This window comes from Sardina pilchardus, chromosome 1 (assembly GCF_963854185.1).
Source record: "Sardina pilchardus chromosome 1, fSarPil1.1, whole genome shotgun sequence".
NCBI classification, from domain to species: domain Eukaryota; kingdom Metazoa; phylum Chordata; class Actinopteri; order Clupeiformes; family Clupeidae; genus Sardina; species Sardina pilchardus.
Window position 1 is genome coordinate 36,786,248 of NC_084994.1, and position 20,117 is coordinate 36,806,364.

The window sequence follows — 20,117 nt, forward strand, 5'->3', positions numbered from 1 at the left end:
GAACGTGGACAGTTCAGGGATTTACTGACAATTTGGATATTTGGATAGCCAGGATAGGGCAACAAAACGCCAATTTGGAAATTTGGATAGGGCAACAAAACGCCACGATTTGTGTGATGAGCACATTGAAGCTGTAATCCGATTGTCATTGCTGGGCACAATGCCAATTGATCAGGTTATGGACGAAGGTGTGCGGTTGCAGACTGCACAGCATAATGCAAAGGTGCGCCAGAACAGGGAGACTGTGAAGCGTGTGATTAATGCTACTGCCTATCTGGGCATGCAAGAACTGTCTTTCAGGGGGCATGACGAGGGGGCTGATTCAGACAACAATTCGTCACTATTTACAGGCATGTCTAAAACCATGCAAAACGATCTCATTTCGGCAATATCCAAAACGTTTATTTTTCCTGACTTCCCAGAACTAGATTGATTAACCCTCTGGAGTCTAAATCCCTCCCTGGGGATTTGAAAAACTGTTCCAAACACACATGTCAATCTTTGCTATTTTTTTGTCCTAGAAACATATAAGTGACACCATAAACCTTTAATCAACTAGTTAAAAGAGAATGTATCAATGGCACTTTGTAAAAACAATAAAAGAAAACCCTAGGATTTCAGTCCTCTCACCTGCAGCAGGCCCATCCAAAAAGCCCATTCAACTTACAGTAATTTGCATTTGAAAGAGACACGCACTAAGTGACCCATTAGTCTGACTTTTTTCCAATTTGTAGTAAAACTACATAACATTTTTAAATGTTCTTTTTACTTATATGGAGCCAACACCATTGTTTTCAAGGTTTAAACTTCAAAAGTCTTAGCTCGATATATATTTATAGTGTATTTTTATACCTTTGACCTTTAACCTTTGAAAATTGTTTTTTAAATAGTTGTGTTTACACTGAATTATTATAAAAAGTAATTTCATTACATCCACTTTACTCTCATATAATTATTTTGGAGGATCTCTTGAATATAACCATATGTGCCACTTTTGCATAGATGTTTTTAGTTAGATGAAAAACTTCTCAAGGTATAGCTAGCTGCCTCAAAGTGTTAACATTTGTATTTATTAATTTAGCAGACACTTTTATCCAAAGTGACTTACATATGTCAATTATATAACAAAGATCATTGTCCCTGGAGCAATTTGAGGTTAAGTGCCTTGCTCAAGTGCATAACGGTGGTTTAAATGTCTGGGTAGGCGGCCTACATACTCTATTGTTCACATATGCCACCAATACCATCACAACCTCACATTTGCCACTAACACCGATCAAGTGCACCTTCCTTCCTCCCTTATTTTTATAACCACCAGCCGCCACTGGTGTGTGTGTGTGTGTGTGTGTGTGTGTTTGTTTGTTTGTTCCTCCTCTTGCCTGTAACGGTCACTGTTCTCACTGTACTCACTGTACTCACTACTCACTCACTCACACACACACACACACACACACACACACACACACTCACACACACACAAACACACACACACACACACTCACACACAAACACACACACACACACACACACACACACACACACTCACTCAATCACTCACACACACACTGACTCACACTAACTCACATTCACACTCACATGCACACTCTCTCACACACACACACACACACACACACACACACACACTCGCTCAGTCACACTCACAAACACTCACACTCAGTCACACATACACACTCTCTCTCTCTCTCTCTCTCTCACACACACACACACACACACACACACACACACACACACACACACACACACACACACACACACTCACTCACACTCAAACACACACACACACACACACACACACACACACACACACACTCTCACTCACTCACTCACTCACTCACTCACTCACACACACACTGACTCACACTCACTCACTTTCACACTCACATACACACTCTCTCTCTCACACACTCACACTCAAACACACACACACACACACACACACACACACACACAGACACAGACACACACACACACACACACACACACACTCACACACACATGCACACACACACACTCTCTTTCTCATTCTCTCTCTCTCTGTCTCTGCTTTCTCCATTCCTTCCTCTGTGTAGCATCATCCCTCTTTCTGTTTTCCTGGCTACAGTATTTCTCCTGTTTCATCCCTCCATCCTCTTGCTCACACACACATTTCTCTCCCCCTCTCTCTGTCGCTCCATTTTAATCCTGTGTTCTATATTTGATCATCTGCATGACATATGGTGAGCATGTTGTATCCAACTAGAGCAAACACACCAGATAAATTAATGTTGTGTGTTGATGATCTTAGAGTGACATTTCGACTTTCAACTTGGAGAGTTGTATGTTATCTGAAGAACGTTTTTTCTCCACCGTTAATTGATATTAGTAACAATGGAGTTTGTTGCTGCAGATAGAGTTCTCAACGGGCCGGGTCAGCCCGACAAACCCGACGGGACCCGCGGGTTCGGGCCGGGTTCGGGTCGAAAATAATAAAAAGATGACTCGGGTCGGTCCTCGGGCTAAATATTTTCCACTCAGTGAAAAAAAAAAAAAAAAATTAATCATCGCTGCTGTTTACCACAAATCATCATGAATTTCTCTATGGGGATCAATCTATCTATCTATCGTAAAGGATGTCTGGCTGCTGCATGCAAGGTGCATGCAATCATGGAGCGGGGGCAGACATGACGCTACTGTGTTGGGAGATGGAAGGACAGAGCTTGCGGCAGCTCTGTCATGTGTTGCACCAACATTTATGAGTTCCTGTGCAAGTTCTAAGAAGCTGTCTCCTTCAACAAAATAAAATGGCAGTAGCCTATTGTTGCTGGGCTATAGCCAACGTCTTCATGAATAGCTAACAACTCATCATGAAGTGTGTATGAAGCGGTTATTGAAATATCATGCTCTGTGGATGATTCTGCCTTTTTTTATAGCAAGAACAGTAAGTTTTCCCATTTATATCATGTTTCTATTTTGGAAAATATTGTTTCACTAGGTTTTACGTGGGTTAGGTAGGCCACTGCACATAATTGTGCCCTTAACGACCGTCCGTCTCCATAGATACAGTAACATAGGAAAACTCGACCGCCGGCGTCGGGCCGCGGGCCGGGTTCGGGTAGATAGTTCAAATGTATGTGTCGGGTTACATCGGGCTCGGGCTTTGAAAGCCAGGCCCGTTGAGAACTCTAGCTGCAGAGACTTTTTTACATTGATATACTTGAGGGAGACAGAAGGAGGGGAGTCCCTTATTTTCCCCTGTATTTTTGATTATAAATTAAATATGTTATTGGTTAAAATGTTGTCTTAACCTCGATATGTGTATATCCACAAAGGCAAACAGGGTTTAATTAAAATACATACAAATGAATTGAAATAAAATGTAAAATGTATGTTATGTTCAATTTCATGGCACATGTGTATATTCTTAATGAGTCATTCTCCTTGACCTTAAGGAATTAAATTAAAATAAAATGTAAACAAATGTTTGGTGTGTGAGTGTGTGTAGTATTGTGTTCAGTTTCAAGGTGTGCATATTCTTAATGAGTCATTCTGCTTGACTTTGTCATAAAGGAAATATCAGGTCAAATCCTCCTTCTATGTCATAACCCAGTACGGTTTTGATGTGGAGTTACTGTGGGGAAGAATTAGCCTTTGAGACTCAACTGTGAAACCGATATTCCTTCTTCATAACACATTTCCTGTACAATATTCACTGGCAGCAGGTGTTAACGGACTGAAAATCCTCAGTACTTATGCCTCATGTAGGCTAAAGGACGAGGCTGGTTCATTTATTCCCAGGGAAAGGTCCTCTAGCAATTGTGCAGGCACAGTGGAAGGCAATCACCAGACCAGCAGGTGGCGCTGCACTGTGGCCAGCTAATGCAACATTGAAAACACATTGACTGACAAATAATGGCAGAGCAGGAGATTAATGTTCAGTCATCTTGGTTAAATATGTCGTAAGTGAGACGTTGAAAGCCTAGTGTGGACTCTCCTCAGCAACAGTTGCAACATTCTGCATTACAATTGTCTTTACAACAGGCAGAGGGGCATGACCACTGTAATTGCAGAATTAATCTTGCTATTGTTGATGAGAAATGTCTGCAGAGTATCCAGCTGCTGCAGGTAAGCTGAGCAGAATGCAGTGGAGTCGGCCTGCTCAAGATAACACAGAGTCCAGTAAACAGGCACATCTGGGCTTCTAACACAGAACACAGTAAACAGGCACATCAGGGCTTCTAACACAGAGTCCAGTAAACAGGCACATCTGGGCTTCTGTAACACAGTAAACAGGCACATCTGGGCTTCTGTAACAGTAATCAGGCACATCTGGTTAAAATAACACATCAGGGCTTCTGTAACACAGTAAACAGGCACATCAGGGCTTCTGTAACACAGTAAACAGGCACATCTGGGCTTCTCTAACACAGGATGGCACAGCAGCGGCATATCCCTGTCACACTAAAGAACATGTCCAAGTTGTAAGCTGCACAGATCCCACATAGTTTGAGACTCAGAGATCTGGTATCACTGGAGAGGCAACACTTCTTCCCCATTTTATGTCACTACACTGTCAATAATAGCCTACAACACTGTCAGGTTTTGGTAAGATTATGAGACTGATTTCATGTCATTGAGGCCATGTAGCCTGACATTGAGATTTTGACCCCAACCAAAATGATGATTTGGATGGAAAATCAACTGTATTTCTATATTTCCATCTTGCTATCTGGCTGTTAAAAGTGCAGCTTTTCAGGGTTACAGGACACTGCTGTGTTGCTGTCATTTGAAGAGTTAACGTGTGATCCTCACCAATTGTTCTAAAATGTCATGCAGTTTTCCACATAGCTACTGTACTGTAAATATTCTGTAGAATGTTGATTTTACAACATTCTCATCAAACTGTTGTGAGGCACACGTTTGTCAGAAAAACTCTGGCAACAACAAAAGTCTATTACAAATGTAAAGATGTCCAGTCTTTCTGCTGTTTATATGGCATAATAATGTCAGTCTGAGTGTTACTACAGTTTCTGCCTATGTGGAAGAATTAATAAGTTGAGGAATAATCTAGAAATAATAATGATTTTGTTAGTAAATAGGGAAATTCATGACTTAGGTTATCATGTGATGTAGACATTTAATCAATCACTTCCTAGTTATGTTGAAAATTGAGTCAGAATTAAAATGAAACTGTCCATGAGCATATCCAGCTCCTTCTTGTGTCTTTATAAAGTGAAAAATCCACTTCCTCTAGGAATCCACAAACTCAGGAATCAGGATATAGTTTACAATAACATAATCAGTTGTTTACACAAACATATTTAATCGGAATAGCTGTGTGGTGTGGCATGCATTACATTTCTGTGAGAAATTCAAAATGTGAGGCGGAAATGGCACAAGCAGCCTAAAAAGGTTTTGTAGGCTTTTCACTCCAGTACTTGCCATCCTCAGCATGTTAGTTTGCCTTTCATCTTAGTTATGTCTAAGCTAATTATCTACAAAAACAATGTGATCCGAGACGTCTCCACCCAATTATTTAAGTGGTTGATGTTGACATTAATATAAGCCCACAGAAGGACACTCCTTTAGGAGGGCACTATATATACCCTTACTGGACAGTGGTCTAGGCACAGCTTCACTCCTGGTGAAGGGTCATCTGCAGTTGCATCTCCAGACAGCACCACAAGCAGCATGTACAGGAAACTAGCCTCCATTTTGGTTCTGCTGCTGGGCCTCTCACAGGTCCTGGCTCAAGAGGTAAGACCTGGAGGAACTGCCCAACATCTACAACGTTTATAGAAGTCTTACAAGTTTACAAGTTGTGTCTTGTTATTGTCATACACTACTACTGTATGTTATGTTATGTCCGTGTGTTCCTGATAGTGAGAGTGTATTGACTGATACTAACATCCTGTTATTATCCAACTCTCATACCTCTCACTCCACATGATGTCCTTCTCATCACCAGGACCCATCCAGTACAGAGGGTGAGTGTGTCATCTTCTGTGTGTCAAAAGGTGGATTTGACTTGATGTAGCTGCCAGCAGCTGTCTTAAAACGATTGCATAACGTGAGATTCTGACACATTTTCAACCTCAAATTGTGTGTATTTCATGGATGCAAATGGATCAGAATCTCAGAAATAACCACCTTATGCAGTCGTCTTAAGACGAATCCCACTTTCGTCACACACTGCTACCTACTGCTCAGTTGTTTTAACATAAATACTGAAGATAATGTTGTGCGTTTGGTGTTATTTCTTCATTAGAAGTCGATGAGGAAGTCGACATCTCTACAAGAATCCTGGAAGCAAACCAAGGTAAGGCAGTGCTTCTAGATACATCTATAAATGTGAACACTCAATATAGGGGAGATAAGAAACCCCTAATTTGGCATAAACTTTCTCCCCAAAGAAATTTCTGGGTTCCTGATGGAGGGAGACGTGGCCATTCCAAGAGACAGGAACGCCAGGAAGTGCAGTAATTGCAAGTGGCAGAAGTCACCATCGGGACTTGTGGAAGTGCCGTACAATGTTTCTGATGCTTTTTGTAAGTTGTGGGAAAGAATAATGTGTGGTCTTCATCAGAGTTCATGCAATTGATTTGAATGAATTAGTTAATAACTTAACATGTAATGCTATAATGCTTTTTTTCCGAAGCTGCCCAGAAGAAGGCTGTTATTCAGAATGCCTTGCAGACCTTCCATGAGAAGACCTGCATTCGTTTTGTGCCTTACGTCAAACAAAAAGACTTCATCAGAATTGTGTCTCGTGGCGGGTAAGTGCAGTAACAATGTGTACGATTCTTGTCAGAAATGTTTTGAAGCTGATGTTTGTAGTAGTGTTACTCCTTCATCAACATCGAGAATTGTGATTCACACTACAAGTGCAGAAAGAGGGGAAGGTTTTGTGTTTTTGTGCATTTTGTTTAAGGTCAGGAAAACAAACTGAAGCATGTTTTGCATGGTGTCTTCACTTTGTGTTCAGCTCTTACATAATTTAAGATTATTTTTTTTTAGAATGACACGTTCCATGGGTATTGAACCCACAACCTTGGTGTTGCTCGATCAGTGGAAGCTTAGGAAGTACTGTCGTGTCATAATGTCATTGACTGATGTGCAAATGAACGCTACAAAACCAAATGTGCAAATGAAATTGGGGGCTACCCCCATGCCACCCATATCTAGATCCAGTCCTCCTTGCTCTTCCTAGACACATTCATCTTGAACTTCCTCTTGGGGGACCAATAAAGTATCTATCTAGCTATCTATCTATCTATCTACAGTATCTGTCTATCTACTGTATCTATCTATCTACTGTATCTATCTATCTATCTGTATCTGTCTATCTGCTGTATCTATCTATCTATCTATCTATCTATCTAATCAACCGTTATGAGTGACTGGTGTCCCCTCGCAGGTGCTACTCGTACGTTGGAAGGAATGGCGGCGGACAAACCGTCTCGCTGAACGTGAATGGCTGTGTTTACAAAGGTGTTGTGCAGCACGAGCTCCTTCACGCCCTCGGCTTCTTCCATGAGCAGACTAGAAGTGATCGGGACAAGTACGTCAAGATCAACTTTGAAAACATCCGAGCAGGTTGGAAAATCACTTATTATGGTATTATATGTGTGCGTAGCAAATATTTTTGTTCTTTTGTTCTTCTACAGTATTCTTTATTCTCAAACAGCAGCGCTACACTATGAAACATATTATTTTCAATGCCTTGCATGCACAACAGTATTGTTCAACGGCATCTTGCCGCTCTTGCACGTGCCGCAGTCGAAGTTCTACTATGTAGAACTTAAACCGCAGTGCCCTGTCAATCATAGGAATTTTGCGCTGAGCCCGACGGCAAGCATAACAAGAATCCTCGGGACATTACCTCAACCAAGAGCAACCTACAGTAGAGGCAGACATAGTGCATGTCATGTGCAATGTGAAGTCCCCTTCAGAAGGACAAAAACACACTTTAATTACACTAACAATTCCACTTTCTTCTCACAGGCGTTTCCCGCAACTTTAACAAGTATGACACTAATAACCTGAACACAGCGTATGACTATGGATCCGTCATGCACTACGGCAGGTGAGCGGAAAAACATAATAATTATAGCAACATTTTGTACCAATGGCACATATTAGTCTGGAGTCTGATACTGCTCCACCGGGCCTTTGGAGCGTGATTATGGGGCGTGTTTCAACTGATGGGGGGGGGGGGGGGGGGGGGGTGCCTTTGCACTCAATTGGATAGACCAATCAGAGCAACGATAGCTTACTGTGAGCTGTAGGAAGAACACCCAAACCATCCTTCATCTCCACAAATGCCTTAACATTGTTGTTTTCTGGTCACTTTGTTAAGATATTGCACCCTCAATATCTTGTACAACAGACATGATAGTGGAGTACATAGCAGGGTAAGGTATTGGAAAAAAAAAAAAAAGAAAACAGATGTACAGTATCCCCTCATCCGTTTGAAAATAATTTAATTCACGCAGATGCTAAAAAACAGTTGTAGCTAGTCAGATTTGAAACCAATGACGGAACAACAGGTCACAATGCAAAAATGCCATTTCGCCTGATTAAATGCAAAACTGAGTTTTCCTTCAGTTCTCAGAAATATTTTTTTCAGTGGAAAAACCTCTGCTCTCCGTGTAAATGAAAGGCCAAACGGCATGGAAATACGCATGCTTTTCCTACAAGGGGTCTTAGAAGCTAGTTTAGTTGCAAACAAAATTAACCGAAGCGTGCTCAGATGACGTGATAGATGAGGCTGTGTCGCTCATCTGTCCATCATCATACAAAGCCCGCCCAGACAATTTGATTTGAACAGTTCTGTTTTGGGCATAATCAAAGATCATTAAGGGCGGAGCAAGATACTTCATGAGAAGCCACTTCCTGGAACCCGATTCGCAAGAGGGAGGGGGGGGGGGAGGCAAAATCCCCCTTTATGCAGAGCTGTTCCATTGAGGTCTATGGGCAAGACACACCCCTTTATGCAGAAGAAGTGATCCCCGTTTTGCGCCCATAGACATGAACTACGATGAAGTATCTTGCTCCGCCTTAAGTATCTTTGGCATAGTTGCAGCTCAACGGAACAATTCCATACAAGTTCAAGTTCAGCTCTCTCTCTCAGGCTAACATATTTGTGTACCTTAATGCAAATGTTTTCACGTATTCTCGGATTTCAGAAAAGCCTTTTCAAAAAATGGTAAGGACACCATCACCCCGATTCCTAACCCCGATGTCAGGATCGGACAGCGCAGAGATTTGTCAGAGATCGACATTGTGAAGATCAACAGGCTGTATGAGTGTGATGGTGAGTGGACCAGACTGATGGCAGGCAACTGAATCAAACTAAGAAATATCTTCAACCAGCTTGTTTGCCATAGGAGTCGCATATAGCTTGCATACATTGAGATATAGATCAAAATTCAACTGTGATGGTGCTCCAAGAACAGTACATTATGAATGATTGCATTCGTGGCAACACCAAACTAAAAAGTAATTTTACAGCATTACTGTACATGTAAGTGAACTATATGGCACAGTCAAAACATTTCAAGCATCCCCTTTATTATTTATTTATTTGTTAATGGGCGCAGAAACCCCTGCACTCATTCAATGACACACAAAGAGGTGTGCAAAGATGATGATTCTCCAGATTGTATGGTCTCTGTGTGTGTGGCAGAAACAACAAGCTCTTTTCTCTCCACAGACTCCAGCAATGTAACCAGCAGTAATGAAACTCTGAAGGAGCTGATCAGACGCTTGGAGGTCTCAGAGACCCAAGTGAAGAGCCTGGTCGGCCAAGTGAAGAGTCTGGTTAGCCAAGATAAAGGTATTGTGAACTGGAGATAAAACAATGCATGATTCTGAATTATGGATGGACGCATACTTTAAGCATGAAGGGCCATTCACACCAAGAATGGTAGTTATAACAATAACTACCATAACGCTAAAAGCGTCCACATATTGACCATTGAGCGACAAAGTCTCTCCGTGTGTTAATGAATGTGATAGCTAAAATTTGATGGATTCTGATTGGCTGTTGATTTTGTATCGCTCTGAAAGTGATCCCCAACGATAACGTTCTTCATGTCGTTATCGTTATAGTTTGTGTGTGAATATCGTCATCCATAATAACGAGAACAATATTTTTTAGGGCCCGAGCACCGAGGTGTGGCCGCTGAAGCAGCAGCTGCACCGAAGGTACAAGGCCCTATTGTTTCTGTAGAGATTATTAATATTATTATTATTACTATTATGCTGTATTATTATATATTATGTTATTGTTACCGCTAGTCAGAGACAGAGCTCTGGCTGAGGGTGTGGCTTAGGGAATCTATAGCACCACCTAGCACGTTGTCTGTTGTGGTTGGCACATACATTCACAAAAAATAACCAAATTTGGTGGACTTGTGTGTTATTGCTGCCGCTAGTCAGAGACAGAACTCTGGCCAAGGGTGTGGCTTAGGGACTCTAAAGCGCCACCTACCATGTTGTCTGTTTCACACATTCATGAAAATGAACCGAATTTCGTGGGCTTGTGTGTTATTGCTACCACTAGTCAGAGACAGAGCTCTGGCCGAGGGTGTTGCTTCAAAGACAATTCATTTGCAATTTTTTTTTTAAAAGAATTTACTTTGTGGGCATTAAGGGATTAAAATAGTTGGGATGTGTGTGTGTGCGTGTGTGTGCGTGTGTGTGTGTGCTCTCCTGAAGCTCAGGAATTATATCTGACTGCAATGGAAGCCAGACTGAGAGCCAGTGAGGACACAGTGGACGCCCAGAGGACCCAGCTGCGGGAACTCCAGACACTCAATGAAGGTGAAACAGCGACGTTCAGACTGATAAACTAAAGTGGCTCCTTGCCTGGCCTCTCCACACTGATATCTTGAAGAGACGACATGTGCTTTCAAAAGCACCAGAAAAAAATTATATTAGAGAAGTCGTTTGACTTGTGATATAGTGGCAGAGATACCGGGGCCAATTTGATGATGGAACTAAATCTACAAACAATGAATTGTGTAACAATAAACAATTTTCTCAGTTATAAATATTTTGCTACATGTGTTTTCAGGGAATAAAGTGGCCTTTTCACTTTCACTTGAAACAACCACAGACAGGAACTCTGGACCCTATACCACTGGAAAAACACTTATCTACAAGCACATCTTCAACAACATTGGCAATGCATACGACCTTAATACAGGTGAACATTTTACCAGATATATACAGCTCTGGAACGCTTTCTACAGTTCTACAAACAAGATAGTTTTAGTGATTAAAACGTTTCAGTTATGACCTGAAATGAACACAACGCTACTGGCAACAGTGGAATAAGCAGGACAATGGACTTCACGCTGTACGATTATACAACGTTAGCACACTTTTCTAGATACCATCTGAACTTGCATTAACTTTATAATCCAACGGTGCGTCGTCCATTATCCCTTACTTATTGTATTGCAGCTACACTGCAGCTAGAGGTCAGAGTAGCACCAAAAGCGGGGGAGGGTTTTGATACAATTTAATTGAAACATACAGTAGTAAAAATTAATCTTACAGTGTAAAGCACTATACAGATTGTACATGAAAAAAAATTCATTCTTCTCTGACATTCTTGTCCAATCTTTCAAATGGTGTATAACATTACTATGCCATATAGCAATATGGTGCATACAATTGATTTAGGATGTCATCCTACAGTTGCTGAGTGACATTCAATAATGGGTGTGTTTGGTTGTCCTGTTGTTGTTGAGCTGTATGGTGCCAGATGCTCTTCCAAAAGGATCAATACTGTACATGTCTACCCATCCTCTGACCCAGGCTTCTTCACCGCCCCTGTGAGAGGAGTGTACGAGTTCAGCCTCTCTGCTCTGAGCCGTGGCAGCGATGTTATCCTGGGGGTGTCCCTGCGTAAGAACAGAGAGTGGGTGGTCTCCCTGTACTCCACGTTCAAGAGCGAACACAACAACGTGTCTAACGGAGCAAGTCTGATCCTAGAGAAGGGAGACGTGGTGGATGTGTACTTGCCAGCCAACAGCAGGGTGCTGGATAACCAAAATCACCACACTACTTTCCGGGGACATCTGCTCTTCCAGATGTAAGCACTGCCAACCAAAATGCTGCATCTGCAGTGCATCATAGAGTTGTTAGGAAATAGTACTTATGCATTGTATATGACATAGATTACGTGATAGTCCTGGCATGCTCCTTCAAAAACATCCCAATGAATATGCTTTTAGTAATATTGGACACAAAACACATGTTTTGTTTGTGTAAAGACCTTAAATGCTGCATTGTTGAGTTAAATGTCTGAGACGATAGCAATATTTCTTTTTTGAGATCAATTGTTTTTATTTTGTAATAATGCATAAATCAGTTACATCATATACAAAGGCATAAACCCCCCCCCCCCCCCCCCTTCCCACCCACCCCTCCCATACCCACCCAAGAACAAGCCCTGTGGTAAACATCTGATTGAATTAGGATTATGTAAACAATATTTTGCTGCTTTGTTGCACACTGAACGAACATGAAATTTAGAATTGTAATATATGTTTTGTGCACATTAAGGGCCCGTGTCCACCAATAGCATTCTTTGATGATGACGGCCATTTTCTCTACAAATCCTATGAAGTTCAGCGCTCGCAGCACTTAGCGCCCGCCGTGGTGCTGATAGCTTTTTTCTGCAGTGCGCAGAGCGCTGAAAGTTGAAATGTGTTCAACTATATTAGAACAGCGCTGGCCTCGTCAATGTCACTTCTCTCTTAACGACCAATCAAAACTTTGTAACCTAGCAACAACTAGATGCACCGCATAGCGGTACACAATATGACCGCCGCTCAGTTCTGCACATTCTCTCCAAAAAAATAAATGACGCTTGTCAACTTTCCTGCATCTCCTTTTTGTGCAATTGATATATACATATATCTCCTACTCTTGCAGCTCATGTGTATATAAATGAGTGTGTGCATGTGTGAGCTTGCTTTTGTGTATAATAATGTGTGTGTGTGTGTGTGTGTGTGTGTGTGTGTGTGTGTGTGTGTGTGTGGTGTGTGGTGTGTGGTGTGTGTGTGTGTGTGTGTGTGTGTGTGTGTGTGGAATCAGTGGATGTGTGTTTATCTGTGCATGTGAATCTGTTGAAGTGTGTGTGCATACGTGTGTTTGTGAGAGTGTGAGTATCATCCCTAACCAGCAACCCTTCGCTAAATAGCACCATCTGCAGGCCGTTGGGTGAGCATGTCACTAAATGTACACATACAGTACAGTAAATAAATATATTATATAGCACCCCATGGATGAAATTCAAATTTGCAAATCACAAATGACTGGTTATAAGCCAAGTTGCGGTCTCTTGAGACCAACATACCATAAGCATTTCATCATCCTCGGTGGCAAGGTTCAGGTAGTTATAAGAAAAACGGCAAATTTTTAGGTTTCAGAGGGGCCTGTGCGGGGGTGGAGTGGCCAAAGATCAATCTCTACCTATACACATACTCAAAGGCAAATGATAGAATGATAGAAGAAAGAATGATGTTTCAAAGATCCTTTTTGGAGACTCCAAACTGTATAACCAGAATTAAACACCTCTAACTTAACAACCCCTTAGCCTGCAAACTAAATCCTGGCCTCCAATGAAGCTGACACTTTGGGGGGCTACTATTTGGGTTTGGATGTCAGTGAACCTGGAATGAAATAAAAGAAGCATTATCCCAATAATCATTCATTTCTATTCTGCCTATGAAACTTTGATAATACAGTTTTTCTCAATTATTTACACACAATTTCTGGTACTTGAGACACAATTCCAATAATATGTAGCTCATGCACCAACCTCCTGAACCAATTCTGCTGAACTATAAGCACAATTTCTGCTTTACACTCAAATTGCCGTTCTACAACACACTGTTTTCAAAACACTACACACAATTCTGTGCATTAGACACAATTTTCATGAAGTAAATCTCTTGTTTTCACAAAGAACACACTGCTATTCAAATTCTAAAGCTAACTGCCCTACCATGCACACTGACTCATCACATGGGCAAACTCCTGTCACACAGTCTTACAATTAGCAATCAGAGCTTTACAGTAGTATTACAGTATAGTAGTACAGGCAGAGGCAGAGCCAGAGGAGTGAGAGTAAGAGGAGGAGGACGGGGAGGCCAAGGACCGTAATCTCTGATGAGATCCGAGCCACTAGAACATTTCAGTGCTGCGTATCAATACAGTACAGTACCGTACAGTGCAATATAGCTCAATGAGCACAGTAGTACAGTATTACCTGTGGGCTGTTCTGTAGGACTGTAAAAATAAAGTATGTTTCAAGTATTTGGGGAAAGTAATCCTACTTTGTATTCCTACACAGTTTACAGTATTTTACTATTTGTTTGGCAGCCGAAAGATTACCAACACAAGGGCTTCTGTCTCCTGAACAGGAAACTGAAATCATGAGCATTGTCCTAGAAAAAACGGCATAACATTACGGCAAATACAAAGAAAAATAATAGAAAAGAATGAGATATTTCAAAATATTGATAGGGTAAGCATATCAACTTACTGTATCAGCTTATCTACTGTTTGTAGTACTGTTTGTAGTGTAACACTGAACAAAAAAAGGCCCAAGTCATTATAATGAATGGAGAAAAAGTGTTTTCAATTCATCACAGTGTTTTACACTGAGCACATCAGTGTTCAACTGGTCCTTATAAGTGTCTTGATATATGATGGTTTGTGTGTGTCTCTTGAGAACAAAAGAGCATTTTGTGGAGAAATTACATTGTTTTGAAGGTAAAGTGTCATTTTGCAGGAGAATTGTGGAGTTTTGCCCATTGTGTGTGTTGTTTTGGATTTGTGTGTAGAGTTCTGAGAATATGAGGCATGTTTTCAGAAAATGTGTGTTAGCAATCGAGAAAAACTGTAAAGGGCCCCAAAAAAGTGCACTGGCTAATGTGTAGAGCATGAAGACAGCCCCCAGTGTAGAGAGTGGAGACAGTGCTGAGTGTAGAGAGGGGGGAGTGGAGACAGTGCTGAGTGTAGAGAGTGGAGACAGTGCTGAGTGTAGAGAGGGGAGACAGTGCTGAGTGTAGAGAGGTGGGAGTGGAGACAGTGCTGAGTGTAGAGAGGTGGGAGTGGAGACAGTGCTGAGTGTAGAGAGGGGGGAGTGGAGACAGTGCTGAGTGTAGAGAGGGGGGAGTGGAGACAGTGCTGAGTGTAGAGAGGTGGGAGTGGAGACAGTGCTGAGTGTAGAGAGTGGAGACAGTGCTGAGTGTAGAGAGGTGGGAGTGGAGACAGTGCTGAGTGTAGAGAGGTGGGAGTGGAGACAGTGCTGAGTGTAGAGAGTGGAGACAGTGCTGAGTGTAGAGAGGGGAGAGTGGAGACAGTGCTGAGTGTAGAGAGGTGGGAGTGGAGACAGTGCTGAGTGTAGAGAGGTGAGAGTGGAGACAGTGCTGAGTGTAGAGAGGTGGGAGTGGAGACAGTGCTGAGTGTAGAGAGGTGGGAGTGGAGACAGTGCTGAGTGTAGAGAGGTGGGAGTGGAGACAGTGCTGAGTGTAGAGAGGTGGGACTGGAGAGTGGAAACAGCCCAGAGTGTAGAGAGGGAAGAGTGGAGCATGGAGACTGCCCCTAGTGCACTTCCTCGTCCTACTCCTCTCACTCTTTCTTCATGTCTTACTTCTTTCTCTCTCTCTCTCACACACACACACACACACACACACACACACACACACACACACACACACACACACACACACACACACACACACATACGGCAAAGGTTGTGATTCCTTTTTTTTAAATGATAGTGGTGGATTGTGAATTATATAGTATGTCACAATTTCATCAACAGAATGTATACGAAATACCTTCTTAACAACTTTAAGACTGTTAAGTAAGACAAATCAGTACTATTAGCATCCACTTAATCAATGAGCCTCAGGTACAGTATAAGACCGCACATCCTCTACCAATACTCTCAGCATGACCTTTCAGGAGGTTGTAGCCTACATCAACAGGCCTACAGTGCATAGGAACAGCCTAATCATGTCCATGTTAGTCCAGTAGTCTGAGGAGGATCCTTTTGTTGAGCTAAGTCTTCTTCCTTGAGATTTGGTTGAGAAATATTGAACTCCAGCGTAGTGTATAGTAAGCAGGTAAATAGACTGTGCCACATTGAGCCATAGAACCGATCTGCACGCTGTAGCCAGGGGCTTCTCATAGATTCACCAGGACAGCAGATGCAGGACAGGTGTGCAACTTAGTGAGAGTGTTTTGGGTGGATGGTGGCAGAGTTGCACTGAATACACCTTACAGTATATACCTCCAAACCCGACCCTCCTCAAACTATAGCTCACAAATGTCAATATATCATCTCTCTGACACGTCTGTAATCAATAATAATGAATAGTCGATCGGTTTCCTGAGACAGGGAACTGTGTCTCTGTGGCACACGACCCGCTCTGTAGTCTGCAGGTCAGACTGGAGCAGCTGGCAGCGGTGTAGGTGGCATGGAGGCACAGGGTGGCACACAGTGAAAGAGTGTGTGTGTGTGTGTGTGTGTATGTGTGTGTGTGTGTGTGTGTGTGTGTGTGTGTGTGTGTGTGTGTGTGTGTGTGTGTGTGCATGGAGGCACAGGGTGGCACACAGTGGAAGAGTGTGAGTGTCATGATGGACAGATGCCCACTGCCTCAGATGAAGATGGAGGCTATCAGACAGGTGGCATGGAGACACAGGGTGGCACACAGTTAAAGAGTGTGTGTGGGTGATGTTAGTGCTCAGACACGTCACACACTGCAAGGGTGCGCTGGACAACAAGCAGGAAGCTTGGCACACAGAGACAGGATGTGGAAATGTGACGCGGTCTGAGGAGACCAATCAGAACCCAGACTCAGCGGTCATGTCAGGAGGGACGCTCCGCACGGCTCTGGGGACAAGAGGAGGAACGGCACAGTGAGTTACGAGATGGACTACTCACAAAATGGACACCAGGGACAGACAGCTTTATTCAACATAACAGGGTTACCTCTGTGCAATATAGTAAGTAGCAAGACTGAAATATATACAAAGTATATTTCTAAAGCATGATATCAGTTTTGTGTTTGTTTGTGTTCTGGAATGGTCAGGTCTGAAGATTAAGGAGACAAAATGTGCTGTTCTGTAGGAGACAGTGGAGAGAATCAATGTCACAATTCACAGTTGACAATAGCAACAAAACCCAAGTGTGTGTATTCCCTTCCTGAGACATACAGGTACCGTGGACACAAAATGAACATTGCAGGAGAACAGAATGAGCAAGTAAACACCATCTTGTCCAAGTTTACATCCATGTTGGACCTGATTGACAGATGCCCACTGCCTCAGACTATGAAGCTGGAGGCTATCAGACAGGTCAGGTGGCACCGTCAAAAGTACAACATCTATTCTCCAACATTCACATTCAACAGAAAGTGCTGAGTGAAATGAATAGCAAAACACTGAACTTAGTGTGACAGTCTGAAGGTTTGGAGTTAACACACACAGCATCTGTGACATTATCTTTCACCCCCAGTGGGAAGAGGAACTGGGGGTACCATAGAATAGATCTCTAACAGCATGCGGATTTCTCATCGTCTGAATAACGATGACGAGGACGTTAGGGAGCTGACTCAGCCCTCCCCGTTCCTGGACCTAAGGAGACACAAGGTCCCATTGGCCAGGGAGTCAGGGCCCCACTTCCTAGGATTCAAAAGAAAATCCAACAAGAAACTTGATACCCACTCTGCTGGTTTTGGGGTCTGGTCAGAATGACCTCGGGATCTGAACTGGAGTGTCACTGGAGTGGGTGTGGCCTGACTCTGGGGCTGTGATGGTCTAAGAGGACATTAGAACTGAACCAGACAGGGAAAAGTTGTAGAGTGACAGTCCTGTGTGTGTGTGAGTGTATCAGTCCTACCTGGCAGGTCACAGCCCAGCACCTCCATCCTCATGCTGATACCAGCAGAGGACCAGCGTTCAAGGTGGATGCAGATGAACTGGACCAACGTCTCAGATGAACTGGACCACCGTCTCAGATGAACTGGACCACCGTCTCAGATGAACTGGACCAACGTTTCAGTGAAGCACCGGATTTCGCGAATGTTGAAGTTTGTGTTCCCCTCGATGATCTGCTTAACACCAGGAGGAAGAGGAGGAGGTGAGGAGGAAGTGTGTGTGTGTGTGTGTGCTGAGTGTGTGTGTGTGTGTGTGTGTGTGTGTGTGTGTGTGTGTGTGTGTGTGTGTGTGTGTGTGTGTGTGTGTGTGTGTGTGTGTGTGTGTGTGTGTGTGTGTGTGTGTGTGTGTGTGTGTGTGTGTGGTGTGTGTTTATGTGCATTGTGTGTGCTTGTGTACAGAGATGTACAGTATTGGTAAAATAAGAGGTGGGTAAACTATGAGTTTTGTAAGCACGGTGGACATTCAGCGCTTGTTTTATGATATTGTCCAGAGTTCATAAAGATACCAGTCGAATGTTTCCTAGTGTCAATTAGTGTACATATTATGAATATGGATGTGATTTTTAATGTTAAAAGTTGCAATGGTGATTAAACCCTTTTGAGTGGTGGATTAACTCTAATAAGCTAGTTCTGACATTTCAGAGGTGGATACCCACACCCTGCTTGTGTGTGTGTGTGTGTGTGTGTGGGTATCCACCTCTGAAATGTCAGAGCTAGCAATTGAGTTAATCCATCACTCAAAAGGGTTTAATTACCGATTGCAACTTTAAACATTAAAAATCACATTCATAATAATGTACACTAATCGACTAATGTGTGTGTGAGTGAATGTGAATGAACATGTGTGCATGTGTGTGAATGCCTGTAACTGACTGTTCATCCGTTTCCCGCTTCATGTGAATAGTGAGCCCTGCAGACAGGAGCTTTTCTCTTTCTCTTTTCTCTTTCTGGTTGAGATCAGACGACTGACCTATCAGAGATGGACATTATGAAGATCAACAGGCTTTATAAGTGCGGTGAGCTGCATGAGAGGGTCTACAGCACTGATGGTATGCAATCTAATGAAAACATCAATCAATACAGACCTCCGCCAAGCCAAAACATAACCGCCTCCTGGATCCAGACGGTGATACGGATCACGCCCAAAATGTAATCGATTCTTCCTTGGGTAATTCCAGACCTTCCCTGAAAATGTCATCGAAATCTATCCATGACTTTTTGAGTTATCTGACAGCCAGCCAGCCTCCCAGCCTCCCTTCCTTCCTTCTTTCCTTGGCGGAGGTAATTAAACTTCAACTGGTGTGTGGCATGTCAATGTGAAATATGAACCACAATGGGCTGTTTGTTCTATTGTATCTACAGTACTAAACTAAAGAGGGATGAACCTAAAACCAGAAGACTGAAGCTGCTCCTTGAACATTCACCCTCTGCTATTTCCATTTAACCATTTATTTAAGAAGCTAGCAATGTATTAGTATTTCTATATTAAAATGGACCTTGTCGCTTGCGGTGTACATGGAGATGCCTGCAACCAGTCATCTGTACTGACGGGAACATGCAGGGGAAACATTTTCAGTGGACACCTGCTGGCCACCATGTGAATGATTTTCTGTTGCAAAAGTGAAATATTTACATCCTATATACTGTACAGAGCCTGCTGAACCTGTTGAATTGAAATGAAACTTTCATCCTCCATCTGTGCTCTCATAATGTCATTAAATGATAATTGATTTATAGGATTGAAAGTGCATAATCTCACATATAACCAAATCTGTTATTTTTATGTATGGCTCCACATTTGCCACTAGGGAGAACTCTGCACCCTTCAATCATGCTTGGAGCTGGAGATTTGGGTGTAAAAATCTAATTTGATATAAATAGAACATTTTTAAAGAGTCTTTCTGAAAAGAAGTGAAAAAGGTCCAAGTAGCAGTTCCTGAGTGTGGCCACCGGAGGGAGGAGGGTTTGGTCTCTGGGCCCTGTTCAAATTTACTGTGACAGGCCCACACAGTCTCTCACCCTGTCTGGTCTCTGTAGCACACTAGGCCTACTGTGGATATGGCAACCAAATTGGTGTGCTATCAAAATAAGTCCCCATGAGGACACAGTCTTCCCCATTTTATGTCACTACACCATCAACAATAGCCT

The 20,117-nt window shown here is 42.6% G+C and overlaps 2 protein-coding genes across 2 annotated transcripts in view; both read left to right on the forward strand.

Moving 5' to 3' along the window:
• The window catches only part of LOC134078525 (NLR family CARD domain-containing protein 3-like), an 80,617-nt gene that overhangs the window by 23,792 nt on the left and 36,708 nt on the right, over nucleotides 1-20,117 (forward strand). The window lies entirely within an intron of this gene.
• Nucleotides 5,689-9,855, forward strand: LOC134095455 (hatching enzyme 1.2-like). The gene is made up of 9 exons (XM_062549405.1): nucleotides 5,689-5,755; nucleotides 5,961-5,984; nucleotides 6,266-6,316; nucleotides 6,411-6,545; nucleotides 6,656-6,773; nucleotides 7,415-7,593; nucleotides 8,002-8,083; nucleotides 9,186-9,313; nucleotides 9,713-9,855. Exons 1-9 carry the CDS (start codon nucleotides 5,689-5,691, stop codon nucleotides 9,853-9,855), a joined length of 927 nt encoding a protein of 308 aa, XP_062405389.1.

Coding starts and splice junctions, on each gene's coding strand:
- LOC134095455 (XM_062549405.1), top strand. CDS start 5,689: ATGTACAGGAAACTAGCCTCCATTTTGGTTCTGCTGCTGGGCCTCTCA. Junction 6,546..6,655: donor CAATGTTTCTGATGCTTTTT/GTAAGTTGTGGG, acceptor TTTTTTCCGAAG/CTGCCCAGAAGAAGGCTGTT. Junction 6,774..7,414: donor AGAATTGTGTCTCGTGGCGG/GTAAGTGCAGTA, acceptor GTCCCCTCGCAG/GTGCTACTCGTACGTTGGAA.